This window comes from Pleurodeles waltl, chromosome 2_2 (assembly GCF_031143425.1).
Source record: "Pleurodeles waltl isolate 20211129_DDA chromosome 2_2, aPleWal1.hap1.20221129, whole genome shotgun sequence".
NCBI lineage: Eukaryota > Metazoa > Chordata > Amphibia > Caudata > Salamandridae > Pleurodeles > Pleurodeles waltl.
In genome coordinates this window covers 878735295-878753928 of record NC_090439.1, presented here as the reverse complement: position 1 = coordinate 878753928, position 18634 = coordinate 878735295, and the positions used below count along the sequence as shown (strand labels likewise).

The 18634-nt window shown below is 41.6% G+C and overlaps 1 protein-coding gene across 2 annotated transcripts in view; it reads left to right on the top strand.

Moving 5' to 3' along the window:
• Window positions 1–18634, top strand: part of RNF19A (ring finger protein 19A, RBR E3 ubiquitin protein ligase) — a 482643-nt gene that overhangs the window by 356760 nt on the left and 107249 nt on the right. For both annotated transcript variants that reach the window (XM_069220555.1, XM_069220556.1), the window contains one exon: window positions 16143–16304. In XM_069220555.1, the coding sequence (XP_069076656.1) occupies window positions 16143–16304 (162 nt within the window). The remainder of the gene's footprint in view (window positions 1–16142; window positions 16305–18634) is intronic.

The window sequence follows — 18634 nt, the reverse complement described above, 5'->3', positions numbered from 1 at the left end:
AATCCAGCATCGCTCAATCTAGCAATCTGGCTCCTGAAGTCTTAGAATTTGGACACTTAGACATTACACAAGAATGTATGGAGGTCATTACACAAGCTAGAAAACCTACTACAAGACATTGTTACACAAACAAATGGAAAATATTTGTTTATTACTGCCACCCTAATCAAATTCAATCACTACATGCTTCCATAAAGGACATTGTAAGCTACTTATTACACTTACAATAGTCTAAGCTAGCATTCTCTTCAATTAAAATACATCTCACAGCAATATCTGCCTATCTGCAGATTACACATTCAACATCGCTTTTTAGAATCCCAGTCATCAAAGCATTTATGGAGGGATCAAAAAGAATCATACCCCCGAGAACACCACCAGTACCTTCGTGGAACCTTAATATTGTTTTAACACGACTCATGGGACCACCATTTGAACCCATGCACTCTTGTGCAGTACTTAACCTGGAAAGTACCCTTTCTAATAGCTATCACATCACTTAGAAGAGTAAGTGAGATACAAGCATTTACTATACAAGAACCCTTTATACAAATACATAAACCTAAAGAGGTTCTCCGTACAAATCCCAAATTCCTACCAAAGGTCATATCACCATTCCACCTAAACCAAACAGTGGAACTCCCAGTCTTTTTTCCACAACCAGACTCAGTAGCCGAAAGAGCCTTACATACATTAGACATAAAAAGAGCACTAATGTATTACATTGACAATGTCGTAAAACAATTTCGTAAAACAAAACAATTGTTCGTAGCCTTCCAAAAACCTCATGCCGGTAATCCTATAGCCAAACAAGGCATTGCCAGATGGATAGTTCAATGTATTCAAACTTGCTATATTAAACCAAAAAGAGTTCCACCTATTACACCAAGAGCGCATTCCACTAGGAAAAAAGGTGCCACAATGGCTTTTCTGGGGAATATACGTATGACAGAAATTTGTAAGGCAGCCACCTGGTCTACGCCTCCTACATTCACGAAGCATTACTGTGTAGATGTGTTAACAACACAACAAGCCACAGTAGGACAGGCTGTATTAAGAACATTATTTCAGACAACTTCAACTCCTACAGGCTAAGCCACCGCTTTTTGGGGAGATTACTGGTTATTAGTCTATGCGCAGCATGTGTATCTGCAGCTACACATGCCACCGAACGGAAAATGTCACTTACCCAGTGTACATCTGTTCGTGGCATGAGACGCTGCAGATTCACATGCGCCCTCCCACCTCCCCGGGAGCCTGTAGCCGTTATGAGTTGGATGAAAATTGAAAATTTGTAAATAAATATTATTTTAATACACCTTATGTACATACATACCTACTCCATTGCATGGGCACATTTAGTATATTCACAACTCCTACCTCACCTTCTGCGGAATGGAGCCGAAAGGGAGGAGTCCCTCGGTCTTGTGACTCGAAAAGACTTCTTCGAAGAAAAACAACTTGTAACACTCCGAGCCCAACACTAGATGGCAGGATAATGCACAGCATGAACAGATGTAAACTGGGTAAGTGACATTTCTATATATATATATGTGTGTGAATATATATATATATATATATATATATATATATATATATATATATATATATATATATATATGTTCGATGGCATGTGTTACCATAGGAAATTGATTTGTTGGTTTGATAATAACTTTGTTGCCATTTGACAAATCTTAACAAAACTTTTTAAAAAAAAGTTAATCCACCTCTGCTCCTTCATGAAACATTTTGGGGTGATCTAGAAAGCAGGGGCCGAAAAAGGGGTTGTAGTGGAGGGGGAAAGGGGTGACACCCAATTTCCATAGGGATTTGTGAACAGCTCTACAGCTAAAACTAAAATGACTGAATGGAAGTACACCAGATTTAGCAGAAAGCTAAATCTTTACCCAGAAAGGATGCTTTTTGCGATTTGTTGTAAATCTGTTTTTGTGAAATGAAGGTTTGAAATGTATAGATATCTAGGTGATTGGGTTTGCGGGACTTGCATGGGAATGACTCGCATACGGTTCAAGTTTGATGTATGATTGTAAACATTGTTCTAATGGTGTATGTTATCCTGCTCAGTTCAGGAATATGTGAAAGGTATATACAAACTACATCAGGTTTTGCATAGGACCTGGTTGTACGTGCCCTATTTTTTTGGCCAAGGCATAAATGTAAAACCTTTGACTTAAAATTCTATGTCAGGTGAGGTATTTAACTGGTACATCTCATTAAGAAAACTAATAACCAAGCACTCTTGCGAATGTTATTTGAGGTTTAATAAATTGCTGATCGCATTAATGTCCATGGAAACATTACTGGGGCTGTTCACAAAGGTAACTTACACTTGTCAGTAATTACACACTTGAGTTCATTCTTACACAAATTGCTAATCACATTAATATTTGCAGAAACATAATGCACTTAAAATACTTGTAAAAACAAACAACATCTACAAAATGTGTGTGATTTCACAAATAAGCTTCATGTCCTGCAAAAGGTTATTCCCACTAGCCCTACAAAGGTGAAAGAACATTGAGTCTAGTGCTTTTTCGTTTTCACCTAACTATAATGTCACGATAAGAATGGGATTATTATTTGGGGTGGATGACTAAACTCCTCAGGTAATCACAACCCTTGTCAGGGTGAACTTTCCAAGACACTAAATTAACCTGAGATCAACCCCCTGATTGCAATGGCGGAGCAGATAGGGTAAACTTAGGCAATGTGTAAAGGGATGTATGCAGTGTCAAAACAGTAATAAAGTCAAAAGCAACACAATAAGAATCCAACACTAAACTTGAAAAATACAGTAAAATTTAATGAACAAAATGACTCTGAAATGAAAATAAATCCAATATGAGGGACCAGAGCAATGATGTTTTAAGTAGGAATAGGGCCAAGAGGCACTAAGTGTCAATTAGTTATTTGTCTCATGTACCAGGACCTAGACACTGTTTGAGGCTGGCTGCCATTGAGTGCGGGTCATATATACACACCAGGCTCGTCCTGGTCAGAGTTTACCTTCTTATGTAGTCCTTTAAGTCTCATTCCGCAACAGGCTTGCACTTTCAAAGCCCTCAGGACCTCGGGGGAAGGCAGTCGGAGACTCACAGGCAGAGTCCAGTCCAGTTCAATTGCCACTGGTCAGCTGGGCAGTTACAGGAGATTCCTCTTGTAGTCTCCCTTTAGCCACACGTGAGGTCTACCAGTAGACCCTTTGAGTCCACTTCTTCGTACGGGAGGGAGCAGGTCCAGTGCTTCTCTGAGGTCACAGACAGTAGGTCCAGTCCACTTCTGATCTTCCTCAGATCCAGGAAGTGTTCAGGGTGCCTGGAGATCCCACATGTATGTCTGGAATGAGCTAATGGGTGGGAATGACTCCTGGGGAAGCCTTAACCAGTGCAGTAAACGTTTCCAGGGCCAAAACTACTCACTTCTGAATTTTCAAGAAGTCTTTTTCTACACTTAACTTAGTCTCGGAGAGCAGGGGTGTGTCTGGGGGGATTTTACCATGGTAATCCTTGTTTTGTGGAGAGTTTACTATGGTAATCCTAGTGTCCTTCCAAATATTGTGGGGAGTGTACTATGCTAATCCTAGGGTCCTCCCACATCTAGCACTAAAAGCCACTTTGAGGCAGCCACTGAATGTGTAAACCCCAGCAGACCTGTCCAGAAGGATTTTGAAACTCCAGCAAGATCTGACACTGTAATGTCAAGAAGGATGCCCACAGCCCCCACCTTGCATATTCTGTGAGGCTCAGAGGAGTCCTTTCTGCCCATTCTTGTCAGCCTGCCAAACACTGTTACTTATTGTGTAACTCCTGGGAGGAATTTCACATCTCTTTCACACCTACTCAAATGTTGATCAGTGGCTGGGAGAAGTTGAATAGCAAATGCAAATTAGCCTTCAAAGAACTTCAAGAAGAGAAAAGAGAACTTTCTAAAAGTTACTTCGGTTAATATTTATTAAAAATCCAACTTCATCATTGAGTAGAGTTTTTAATAATTATAAAAAATAGATGTTTAATCTATTGTTGTAGCTATTTCCATTTTCAAGATATGTCGCATAGGCTCTCATTATTCTAATGAGTACTGGATTTTGAGCAGCAAGATCGTCCACAGTATGGGAGACTGAGTCTGACCCACGGTGGGTGACACCTGTTGCTCCAAATCCGGGTTTTGCTCCGGCTAACTAGCAGTGCCTCATCTCTCCCAAAAGGTAGAGATGATTGGGCAGCTGAGCACATGACATATCATACTTCTCAGGGAAGTCGTGGTCACTCAGGTCGCATCCGGTTCTCTCATTCACAATTCGGTCTCATATATAAATGACAATAAAAGCAGTATACGCTTTAAAGATTGGTTTAATAAAACAACTGCATTTTAGATAGCAAAGCGTGAGCTTCAATTACCAAAACGACACAACAAAACAATATTAAAATGGTGACGATGAGAGTGAAGCATAAGAATAATGCTATCATATTGCCACTAGAATCAATGGGCTATTTTCCATCTAAATCATATTTTGAGCACAGCATGTTAAGCTCTAATCCTGCCTTTCAGGTTCCCCCGGAAGGACCTCAACCCTCATACCTGAGCAAAGGCCTGTAGTCTGCATTAGCATCTGCAACGAAGCATTCAGCGTATAGTTGTGGTTCCCTGGCTAGAATCTCCCTCTTGACGTGTAATGGGACTAGGAAGTGTTTTTATAATATAGCTGATATTCTAAACAAAAATTCCTTACATAAGGAGGTGTATTTTCTACGAATGTTGGAGACTAAACTTCTACCACGTTCACCGGCAATGTACCAAACTGTAGCCTTGACTGAAGCACAGAGTGATCAAGAATGTGTTGTTTGAGAACACAGTTCTGGACTAAGCAAAAACAGTTAGATAGAAGAAATTAAAACAAGACCGTAAAACTGGTTATTGTAAAAATAACAATGCAAAGCTGAATAAAATATATCTAGGTCAAGGTGCACTGTGGCCTAATGTATTAAACTAACGTGCATGGAGCTATAACTAAAATGGCTACACGACAGATACAGTATTAGGATTTTAATCGGTAGTCTGTTTTTATACATAGGACATTTAGGCCTGCCACAGTGCAAGTCACTGTCAGGACATGTTGACATTATTACATTTCTACATGTTCTATTTTCAGTACCATGTCCCCCTACCTTGCAGGCTACAACTCCTTCATAACAGTGACTTAATAATACTTAAAACAATGTTTTTACCTGACCAAAGGATTTGTTTTGATGGGTAGAATTAAAATTTTTACTCTGCTGCGGTTAGGCTACACAGGATAGGCCTGAAGACTTGTTTGCACTGTTGTGAATGGGTCAGTAGGTGCTGCAGGTCACTGGAGGCATTTAAGTTCTAAGCTTAAAGTACATATTGTACCATGTGCTAGGGACTTATGGGTAAGTTAAATATACCAATTAAGAACATGTCAATTTGACTATGTTTAAAAGGACCACAGGCACTTTACTGTTGGTTAGCAAGAATAAAGTGTAGAGTCCTAAAAACAGGAAAAGTATGTGGTCCAGCAAAAGATTAACAATCCAGTGTGACAAGGTGGAAAATCCATATTTCCCAACAGTCACTTTAAACTGTATGTTTTCGGTGAATTTATGTTTTTATATGTAGGTTAAATTGATTTTCCATACCTAACTATGTCACTTTAATATTATTTGTTCAGTGAATGTTTTTTCCATTAATGTTAGTGTTGTTTCCACAGCTAGTTATAACATCACCTTAACTTTTTGTGTGTGTGTGTGTATGTGTGTGTGTATGTATGTATATATATATATAAATATATATAATAATGACATGTAGCTGCAGGTACACATGCTTTGCATAAGTCCGCCATCTAGTGTGGGGCTCAGAGTGTTACAAGTTGTTTTTCTTCGAAGAAGCTTTTTCGAGTCACAAGATCGAGTGACTCCTCCTCTCGGTGATAGTGCACATGGGCATCGAGTCCTTTGTTAGATTGTTTTCTTTCCGCCGTTGGGTTTGGAAGTGTTCTCTCTTGCTCCAGTAGATCTCGGTTCGGTACTATCTAAACTTCCCTAGCTTTCCTTCAAATGTCAGTGTAGTTTTCGAATGCGTTTTCCATTCTACACTCGATTCAGTTGTAGCATCAGTATCGATTAAACGCCCTTTTAGGTGCCCGTGCCTTTCACTGGCCTACTGCGTCACAGGCTCATGGATCAGACTCCGTTTCGATTCTGCCCTCGGTGCTATGCCAAGTTCCCCTACACTGACCAACACTCCATGTGTAACGTATGCCTCTCTGGACCACAAGGAAGAAACCTGCGAGGCGTGTCGATCCTTCTGCTCCAAGAACACTCTGCGGGATCAAATAGCGCATCAGTTAGAGATGGCATCAAAGTCGACGGAATAAACTGCTGACATTTTTGGTGAGGAGCAGGCGCAGACGGCAGTTTCCATCATAGACTCAGATTCAGATGGAGACAGCCAAGTTATTCCTGCAACGCAGTACGTGAGTAAACCAGCCCCTTCCTATCAACAAAAAGATTCCAAGAAGTCAGCACAAATGGTCTTGGGTCCACCACTGCTTGCTGGCCATGGTCGGACCCGAAAGTTACACCTTGACGACCGGCCCTCAGGTTCGGCGTAGAAAAATACCAAAATGCATTTGACCGAATAGACTGCCACACCTGTTTCAGGATTGAGTCGCAAAGTGGAGACTGCCACCTCGGAATAGAAATGTTTGCATACCGCCTCGTAACCGAAGCATCCAAGCTCCTCATTGGAGCCGGAAAAACTCCCATCTGTTTCAGAGTCCACATTTTCAGCCCGATTAAAGCAGACAGTCACCACGCTTTCGGAGCACAGAAATAGGGGAAATAAACATGTTCCATCTGCAGAGGAGTCAACAGACATTAGGCCCATTCATGAAGTGATGGACGATAAACAACGGAAAATATAGATTCAGGAAGAGACTGGGAAAATGATTGCCTCTCCTCCTTCAATAACCAAAAGGAAACTGTATTTCCAAGAAAGATTTTGGTAGCTGGTCCTTCACCTACAGAAATATTTAAGGACAAGGAGAAACCAAAGGCGATACAGCAGACTTCTCCACCGCATTCTCATTTGCTTCCTACTTCTACACCACATGATACTCCACCACCACCTTCACCTACTCAGTATTTTATGCAATCTCCTGTCTCTTCACATGGGGATTATATAAGTGACAATACTTATACTGTAGACCGTATCTCACCTAATGACCTTGATCTATACCCCAATAGCCATCTCCACCTGAAGACACCATGGCCTATAATCCGATGATTGCTAGAGCAGCCACATACCACAATGTGCAGCTCCACTCTGAACCCATAGAGAATCACTTTCTATTCAACACGCTATCCTCTACACATAACCGTACCAATGTTTACCAATGCTACCAGGCATGCTAAAACATGCTGATGAAGACCCAGCAAAGGCTAAGGTACTCACACAGAGGGTGGAGAAAAAATATAAAGCTACACCATCAGATCCACTCTTCATAAAACAACAATTGCCACCTGATTCCATTGTTGTCAGTACAGCTGGAAAGAGGGCATAGTCAGTCCACCGTGCTCCTCTCCCTGATAAAGAAAGCTGCAAATTTGATGCAGCAGGCAAACAAGTGGCAACTCAAGTTGCAAATCAGTGGAGAATTTCCAACTCCCAAGCTCTTTTAGCCAGGTATGACCGGGCCCATTGGAACGAGATGGAAGAGTTTATTTAATATCTCCCACCAGAACACCAAAAAAGGGCACAGCAGGTAGTGGCAGAAGGACAGGCTATTGCCAACTATCAAATTAGATCCAGCCTAGATGCAGCAGACACCGCAGCTAGGGGTATAAATACTAGCGCCATGATAGACTCCTGCTTGGTTGCGGTCCTCAGGATTCAAACCTAAGGTACAGCAAGCGGTCCTTAATATGCTATTTAACAAAAGCAGCTATTTGGACCAGAGGGTGATACCAGCTTTAAAAAATTAAAAAAGGACTCAGACACAGCAACGACCATGGATGCCCTTTACACAACAACTGTTCGGGGTGCTTTTGGCAAGCCCCAATTCAGAGGGGGTTTTAAACCCCAAACATCAGAGGCCTCTACGTCCCAACAAAAGCAGGGACAACAGTATTATTCTAAAGGGTCTTTCAGAGGATCCTATAGAGGACACAAATTTAGAATTAGGGTGATATCCACTGCCAAGAGAGGTGCATCCACCTCATCAAAGCAGTGACTTACTCTGCATCCCCACACAGCACACATCTCCTGTGGGAGGACGACTGCAACATTTCTACCATCAGTGGCACAACATTACATCAGATCAATCTGTACTGTCAATTATCCATAATGGTTATTGCCTAGAACTCACCTCAACTCCAAATATTTCCCTCGCTCACACAGGCTTTCTCCAGAACACCTTGTTCTGCTAAAACAAGATGTACAATCACTTCCACTCAAAGGTACAATAGAGGTAGTACCTATAACTCAACAAGGGACAGGAGTATATTCTCTATACTTCCTCATACCAAAGAAGGATGGCTCTCTCAGACCAATCCTCGATCTCAGACCCGTCAATCAATACATTCTCTCTGAGCATTTCCACATGGTCACTCTTCAGCATGTCATTCCTTTGCTACAAAAACAAGACTACATGACAGCATTGGCTCTAAAAGATACTTACTTCCATATTCCCATACATTCAGCACACTGCAAATACTTAAGGTTCGTGATAGCAGGCAAGCACTACCAATTCAAAGTGCTACCCTTTGGAGTAACAACAGCACCAAGGGTATTTATCAAATGTCTAACAGTGGTTGCAGCATATCTCAGAAGACAGTATGCACATGTCTTTCCCTATCTGGATGACTGGCGCATAAAAACCAGCACCATGCAAATCGGTCAACAACACACACAGTACACCATCGATACCCTCCACAGTCTAGGGTTCACAATCAATTACCGAAGTCACACCTTCAGCCAGCACAAATACAACCATATCTGGGAGCAATTCTGAACACTCAGTCAGATTTGCTTACCCAAGCCCACAAAGAATTCAAGCGTTCCACAGTCTCACATCTCAGCTACAATACAATCAAACTTACACAGTAAGGTTTATTATGAAACTACTGGGAATTATGACATCATGCATATCAATAGCGCCCAATGCACGTCTAAACATATGTCCCCTACAACAGTGTCTTTCACAACAATGGTCTCAGGCACAGGGTCAACTTCACAATCTAGTGTTGTTGGACCGCCAGACTTACACCTCTCTGCAATGGTGGAATCACACCAACTTATCAAAAGGGCAGCCATTTGAGGACCCTGTGCCACAAACCATAATCACCACAGATGCATCAGTGACAGGTTGGGGAGCCCATCTCAACAATCTCACTATACCGGGAGGATGGGACTCAATCCAGCAGACTTACCACACAAACCACTTGGAATTGCTGGCAGTGTTCTTAGCACTCAAAGCATTCCAACCACAGATCACACACAAGACAGTGTTAAGAGGGACAGCAATGTATTTTCCAAAGAAACAGGGGAGACACTCTCATCCCAATTGTCCCTTCTAGCACAGACCATTTAGAAGTGGGCAATTCACAATCAAATTCACCTATTAGCAGAGTATATCCCAGGGATACACAACCAACTAACGGGCCTCTTAAGCAGGATGCAGCAACAAATACACGAATGGGAGATTCACCCACAAGTAATTCAACAGTACTTTCACATGTGGGGAACACCAAACATAGACCTTTTTCGAAACAATTGAAAACGCAAAATGCCCACAATTTGCATCCAGGTGCCCACACCGTCGATCAATTGGTCAGGGATATTTTCTTACGCTTTTCCCCCTCTCCCACTAATTCAGTTTCTGATCAACAAGATCCGTCACACTTCCCTCACTGTGATCCTCATAGCTCCCACATGGGCACATCAACACTGGTACACAGCACTATTGGATCTGTCTGTAGTACCACATTACAAGCTCCCAAACAGGCCAGACCTATTGACTCAAAACAAAGGTCAAATCAGGCATCCCAATCCTAGTATGCTCAACATGGCGATTTGGCTCCTGGGGTCATAGAGTTCAGATATCTGCAGTTTCCGTCTGAATGTATGGACATTCAAAAGGAAGCACGTAAACCTACAACCAGGCAGGGCTATGCAGCTAAATAGAAACTTTTGTATATTACTGTCAACCCAAAAACATTGATCCACTTAAAGCATCAGTACAGGATATTGTGTGTTATTTGCTTTACACATAAAAAGCAAATCTTGCATATTCATCTATTAAAATTCATTTAACAGCAATATCAGCCTACCTCCAAAACGGATCTCAACGTTCTCTGTTGAGAATCCCTGTCATAAAAGCTTTTATGGAAGGCCTTTAAAGAGTTATTCTACCTAGGGCTCCACCAGCTCCTGCCTGGAATCTTAACATTGTGCTCATAAGGCTTATGGGTCCACCATTTGAACCCATGCATTCTTGCGCTCTTCAGTTTCTCTCATGGAAAGTTGCTTTCCTGGTAGCAATTATTTCCTTAAGGAGAGTCAGTGCGATTCAAGCATTCAGTTTAGAAGAGCCTTTCTTCCAAATTCACAAACACAAAATAGTACTTAGGACAAATCCAAAATTTCTACCCAAAGTGGTTTCACCATTTCACATCAGTCAGTCAGTGGAATTGCCAGTCTTCTTTCCACAGCCAGATTCAGTTGCTGAAGGAGCTGTCCACACTCTTGATCTTAAAAGAGCTCTTGTGTATTATATAGACAGAACAAAGATTTTTAAAAATCTAAACATTTTGTGGCTTTTCAACAGCCTCATAAGGGTCATCCTATGTCAAAACAAGGATTGGCCAGATGGGAAGTAAAGTATATTCAAACTTGCTATCTTAAAGCTAAAAGGCTACTATTAGTAACTTCTAAAGCACATTCTACTAGAAAAAAGGAGCTTCAATGGCATTCTTAGGAAATATACCAATGGCAGACTGATGCAAAGCAGCCACATGGTCCACACCACACACATTTACTAAACACTACTATGTGGATATGCTGTCTAGCCAACGTACACATGTTTGTCAAGCTACTCCAACTCCTACAGGGTAGCCACTGCTTATTTTAGGAGGCTATACAAAGCTTGTGTATCTGCAGCTACATATGCCATCGAACAGAAAATGTCAGTTACTCTGTGTACATCTGTTTGTGACATGTAGTGCTGCAGATTCACATGCGTCCTCCCTGGAAGCCTGTAGCCGTTGTGGTACTTTCTTATGTAAATATGTATATACATTGCATGGACATCTTCTTTTCTTTATATATATATATATATATATATATATATATATATATATATATATATATATATATGTATATGTGTGTGTGTGTGTACATACACATTTCTTCACTCCCTACTTCACCCCCCTGTGGGAAAATAATCTAACAAAGGACTTAATGCCCATGCACACTATCACCGAGAGGAGTCACTTGATCTTGGGACTCAAAAAAGCTTCTTTGAAGAAAAACAACTTGTAACACTCCGAGCCTAACACTAGATTGCGGACTTATGCCATATATATATATATAGATATACACAGTTAGGACGCTTTCAATAAATTGCAGATATGTTTGTCACCAAGTTTGTTCCTTTCCTTTTATTGGGCAAGGACGTGTATATTTTATGGAATTATATGGATATAATTTATGGAATTCCCGACTCCATGGTCGGACCGCCACGCGATGAGCCTCGTTATTTCGGGAGTTTGTTGGGTGAATATATAATAATATATAATAATATTCTCTCTCACACACACAGAGTTCCCACCAGGAAACAGCACAGAGCAGGTCTGCAGTATTAATTTTAATTTATTCCAACAGACCATCTGCTCTTAGTCCAGAAAGAGTGCTTTTTGTTGTTTGATGTAAATCCATTCAGTAGTTTTTTTTTAAATATTAAAAGAAAACTAAATATAGATATCTGGAGGTGCGAACAATTCAGAAATAAACTTGTGACATATTTGCATACCCCCGATCCACATGAATGCTCTCATTGGCTGGCTGCAACCTGATCTGAAAGTTGCAGTTGCCACTTTGTAAAATGTGGAATGGTTTTTGGGACTGGAATGAGGAAGAAAAAATGGGCAAGGTGGGATTATGGGTCAGCGTTGAGGTACTCTGGCCCCATGAATGAAATTGAAAAATGATATTGTGACTGACATGGATTTTAAAAACTGGAAGGTGTTTTTTTTCCCACAACGTGGATATTCGCCAATACGCCATGACGCCCAACGTGGGCCCCTTGTTAGCAACTCTGCAAATTAGCAAATATTGGAAAAAAACTAAAAGAAAATACATTGAGTAGGTGGATGAGTGTGCCAAACAGTCATGGACATACTCACAGAGGCACTCAGACACTCATGCAGCCGTTGAGCATGCTAATTCTCTTGAGGAGGAGACTAGATATCACATTGGCAAGAAAAGGTTTCTTTGAGAAAAACAAGCTGTTGTAGAGTCTGATCACAATACTAGATGGCAGGAGTAAGCATAGCATGTTTATCTGCTGCCAGTACATGCTATGAATAGTAATTTTGAGAAATGTCTTCATCGGGAGACCAAGCTAGTGGCTTAGCGATCTGCTTCTTCATTCACCTATGTTCTCAGCCTGGGAATCATTTTATGACAAATGTGGGGCACACCTGAACACTATTTTGATAGAACCAGATATGTAAAACTAAAAGCAATTCCTACATAGGATACTGCAGTAAGTGAACACATTAGGGGTGTATTTTTATCAAAGAAATTATAAATAGTGTCTAGAAAGTTACAATGAGAATATTTTGCATGTGTAGTTTTGACCTCTGGGATTTTTGGGACAGAAATTTTAGGGAGGTGAGTGATTTAATCAGGAATTTGTAAAGCACACTACTCACCCGTGAGGGTCTCAAGGCACTGAGGAGTGGGGGGGAGATGGAGTTGGGGGGGGGGGGGAGTGGAGAGGGGGAGGTGCTGCTACTGCTCGAACAGCCAGGTCTTGAGACGTTTCTTGAAGGTAAGGAGGTATTTGGTCTGGCGCAGGTGGGTGGGAAGTGTGTTCCACATTTTGGCGGCGCGGTGCAAGAATGATCTACTGCCGGTTGTAGTTCTGCGGACGCGTGGGATGGTTGCGAGGTCGGCGTAGCAGAGATGCTGGGTCGGGGTGTAGAAGGAGAGTCGTCTGTTGAGGTATTCTGGTCCGGTGTTGTGCAGAGCTTTGTGAGCATGGGTGAGGAGTTTGAAGGTGATCCTCTTGTTGACTGGGAGCCATTGCAGGTTTTTTTTAGGTGGTCTGTGATGCAGCAGTGGCGGGGGATGTCCAGGATGAGGTGTGCAGAGGTGTTCTGGATGCGTTGCAGCCTCTTCTGGAGTTTGGCTGTGGTTCCTGCATAGAGGGCATTGCCTTAGTCCAGCTTGCTGCTTACGAGGGCTTGGGTGACTGTTATTCTGGCTGCAGTGGGTATCCATTTGTAGATCTTTCGGAGCATGCGGGGGGTGTTGAAGCAGGTGGAGGAGATGGCATTGACTTGCTGGGTCATGGATAGTGAAGGGTCCAACTTGAAGCCTAGGCTGCATGCTTGGTGGGTGGGAGTCGGAGTGGTTCCGAGAGTGGCAGGCCACCGGGAGTCATCCCATGCGGAGGGGGTGGAGACGAAGATGAGGATATCCGTCTTGTCGGAATTGGGTTTGAGGCAGCTGCTCTTTTATCTATGTGGTCCATGTATGAGGTGTAAAGGTGGAGCAGATCATTTGGTTGAAAAGTCTAAAGGCCTGTTTGAAGATGCTCCTATCCTCGTTGATTAAGAGGTTTCAATAGTCCAGGGTGGACCTGACCATAGTTGGGATTAGTGACATTTAATGGGAACACAGTAATAATGGCAGAACTCATTACAGCAGATGTGGACAGTGCAGTACAGTTTTGGAGACTGTTTTTACTCTAGGAATACATGATAGAACACTATCAAAGAGTAAATTCAAAGTGAATGATTTGGTCACAGAGTAGTGAAGAGCCTAATTCTTAAGGTAAATGTAAGGGAGTACGATTTGAACAACTTGAAAATGAAGCAACGGACTAATTAGTCTAGCTTCCTAAGTTTAAGTCTCTTTGAAAGGAATGAATTATGCTTAAAGCATGAATGTTCTCAAATCTTTTAGCGCAACAGAGTCTACTCAGCTGCCCAGCTTCTGATTACCACTTTGTTGAAGCCACTTACATTGCCAATAGTATAGATGTGGTGAACAAATGTTTGAGATGCCATAGCATTTGTGCACATCCTGTATGCCTTTCATGGCAACCTAACTTAAATTTTCACACACTGGGCCAGGAGGGAGCATTTAAAGACAAGGTACTTCACTCCCAACACAGGTGAAGCACCAAATTGACGTGGGGGTCTACACAAAGCGACAGACTAATCTGTTGTGCTTTAAGGTTGTAAGTCTCTTTGAAAGGAAAGGAAGGGAAGATTTGAAAATGAAAACGTTTTTGGTTTAAGGATGAAACCCCTCAGCCACTTGTGTGTGGCATGCTTCATTAAAGGGCTCCTCCTCAAACCACTAGAACATATGGTAGTTGTGTGGGCTTCAGCTCTTCCAAAAAAGGAGGAACACTTAAGTGTTGTGTATCAGAGGGTACACCAGCGTGCTCTGTATGGTGTTGGTGAGGGTGGACAAAGTGTAAATAAAAAGAATGTAAAAAGAAAATTAAAATATCCTAACTGTGGACATAACTCATGTTTTATTAAATGTTCCCATGGAGCACATTAAAACTGAAAAGGGATGTGAATTCATCCAGTGTGTGACATTGGGTTCAATGTGTTTCTGCCAATCCTAATGAGCCTACGAAGAGGTGTATGGCATTCTCCAGGGCTTAATAGCCAAACCTTATCAGTCTGTTGGTAAAGTATTGGGAACGTCTGTGCTTGGAGTATCATTCGTTCACTTACACAGAACTTACTGTTGTTCTTCAGATGACCACCTTCACTACTGTCAAACTACTGCTGCTCATTTATCCTCTAAGAACTTATAGGTCCATTGCCTTATCTGATTTGCTGCAGCATTATATTATTGAGCTTAAATCCGATTTCATATTTATTTCGAGGACAGGACCTGGGAAGGCTACTCTCTCTCTCACTATTTTTTACCATGCAAACACTCATACATGTGGCATCCAGTTACAGCAACACACTCAGAGAACCTCCTGGAATCTCACTTACACCACCACCACGGTCCATGATAGAAACCTTTGAGGGAATACACTCTGGGATTTGAAATCGTCCAATAATCTCAAACATTCTTCCATGATGCTATACTTTGATTACATTTATCCAATCGATAGCTCCCCCCTCTTCTGAACCAAGAAACCCTTTAAAGGATGGGCCTTTCATAATTCCTTTGAAACGAAGGATACTGAACGGCATGTTCTATATTCTACGTGTTAGAGAACAGTCAGAGTGGACCAGAATGCTACTGCTACTTGTTTGTAGGTATTCCTTTGTCATCTCTTTCTCTTGCAAACACTCTGCCCACCCACCTCCCTATCCCTCTGATAGCAAATCACCAGTACTAAAATCTTAAAATGCTAAAATGTCCATGATCTGATAAAATGATGTTTTTTAAATCTAATTGTAAATGAGTCAGTCCTTGATAGTTTGAGCATGCAACTATATCAATAAAGAAACTTGGTGACTTTATTCAAGCATTTTTTAATGCTTAAAGACATTTTTATCCTGATTAATTATAGCATTTCTTAGTAATGTCAATCGGACAAATACTTAAAGGCAAAGATCCCAGGAGGGATCCAGATGCAACACTTCTTAGCCTTTTCCTGTGTTGAATGTTTGGTAAAGGTGCCCTGTCTTACTAACTTTTCCTACTCTGTTTGACTCTTTAGAAAAATGTTCTATAATGTTGCGCACCCACTTGCAGAAATTTTATTTTGGGGGTATATTTATGTGTTATCTGTTTAAAGTATAATTGTGGACATCAATATACAAGAACAGCAGCAAAATGTTAATGTTTTATATAGCACTGTAGCATGTTTATTCAATACATTGTTTATTTTTTAGGTATTGGTGTTCCTATTATGTTGGCATATGTGTATGGAGTTGTTCCCATCTCTCTCTGTCGAAGTGGAGGCTGTGGTGTGTCTGCAGGCAATGGAAAGGGAGTTCGGATAGAATTTGATGAGGAAAATGATATAAACGTTGGTGGTACAAATGCAGCAATAGGTGAATGATAATTTACACTTTACTTGTACTTCAGTCATTTAACCATATATTTTACTTTCTTTCTGTATCAAAAGCCTAAGAATTCACAAATATTTTCTTACGTTTGATGATTAATATGGTCTTACAAGATTTTACTTTTTCATAGTACTGAAACCTTATACTTTGGAACATAAGGTCTTAAATGTTGAACGTTAAGTACCCTTTTCTGTCGTAGTTTGTGAATTTACCAATGCTGATTAGAAGGCTAAAACTCAACACAACATAAAGAAAAGAAGGTGGGTATTCTTTATTCTCTAATATACCTGCATTTTAATTTGTAATGAGTAGATTTGCACAGGTATGGCAAACATTACAGTTCATGCATGGCAAAAAAGGACCGTATAAAAACACAGTTTGAGCATATGCATAAACCAGTAATCTGATAGACGTTTAGCTGCTGCTTTCTTACTTTAGAATCTTCCTCAGGCGCAAGCCTGGATCAGGAAACTTTTTTCCATAGCACATCTGGACATCAGAAGAGGGTGTTGTGCGACTCTGTATAGATGTCGTCCACTGGATGTGACATCAGCGGAGTCCATATAACCCCCTCGCTGGTGCACCAACGTCCGTTCCTTTTTTTTCTTTTTTGTTTTTTTTTGTTTTTTACACTGCAATTGCAATGCGGATCCGGTAACAATTTATCAGACCATTTTCGGCCTACTGCGACCTTGTTGTTGGTGGAACAATGTGCTTTTTCCTGTCCATGTCTTCGTGTGTCTACGGTTGGCCCTCTACTTCAGTTAGGCCTTCCACTTCAATTGATGTAGTCATTGCAGTGCTGGTGCACAGCCCTTCAGTGTTTCCTCCGTCAGTGCCTGTATCCAATCAGCTGACTCCGGCGCCCTGCTGGTGGCAAGGACTGATGTTGAGTCGCTCCCTGTCTGAAGTTGCAATTGACATCCAGGAATCATCTTCTCGTTGGATACGGCACCAGTCATACCGGTTATCTCTGACCTCCCCCACATTCTGTGGAGTCACCTCTGTTTATTGTTCTGAGAGACATGGTGAGAGTTGGAGGGTATAGTTATTCATCAGCCTCAGAGAGAGAGGGTAGCTGGCTGGCTGATCTGGCTGCAGCTATTGGCTTTGGGCTCTTTCCCAGCCTCAGTCCTACTTTCTCCCCCTGGCCTTGCTATGGAAGCAGTTCCTCTTTTGCTGACATGCTGGGAAGAGTTGCTGTAGTTTTGGATATAACACTTTTTTTCCAGTGGAATTAACTTTTGGTCCTCTTATTGATGTCCTCCAAGGCCAAACAGGGGGTTAACCAGTGCTTCCTTACAGTGAAGCCCTACATGGAATGTTGTTGGGGGGCTTAGGCTAAGGCTGATACAGGGGCCTGTGTTGATCAGGCTACATTTCACAGGCATCGACCTGATCCTGGTGAGCCTACTTGTCTCCTAAGACATCCTACTCATCGAAGTTTGGTGGTACAGGCTGCTTTGGCCTCCCATGATATTGAGTCTCTCCCACATGTCCAATCTGATAGAGATTCCAGGAGTCTAAATCTTTGTGACAGACATATTTTTTCCTCCAAGTTCTGCTTTACGCTCTATTAATGCATCTTGCTTTCTTGGCCATTTCTCACATTCATTATGAGACTCATTGGCAAGCATCTTGCCTACGCTTTTGGATAATATCAGGTACACTCCTGCCCTTATGATTCAAGATGTCCAACAAGCAACTAAACAAATGATTAGCTGTTGTATGGATACTATTGATTCAGCGGGTCGGGCTACGGCTTCTTCAGTTGCACTTCATCACCGTGCTGATTACATACCTCCAGATATTCTAAGGCAGTTCAGGCCAGGTTGATTGACATGCCTTTTGATGATGCCCATTTAGTTTATGCACAGGTTGACTCTACTTGAAGGCGTTTTCGTGATATTAGGAGTGGAACAGCAAATTAGTTTGGTTCCTCTCTATCCTTTGGCCTAGTGAATACCTCCTGTACTGGTTTGTAGAGAGTTATTTGTCTTTACTTTTCACAGAAGAGCCATGCTTTGGCAGTGCCATGAGGCTTTTTCAGTTCTGTGTCTGTTCCACCTAATGGTGGCACCCGGTGGGTGTTTCTGCTTTCGGCAGGTATTATTTTTCCTTAAATTGTCAAGGGTAGATTATTGGGGTATGTATTACCCTTGGACCCTATGGAGGTTTTCATGCCTGATATTACAAGGCTACTTTCAATATTGTTATTACTTGGTGTAGAAGTGGTGGCTTTCCACATTGTTGGTCTAGGTCAGGCTTTTAGCCGTTTGTTTCTTTTGATACTTAACAATACCTGATATAAGGGT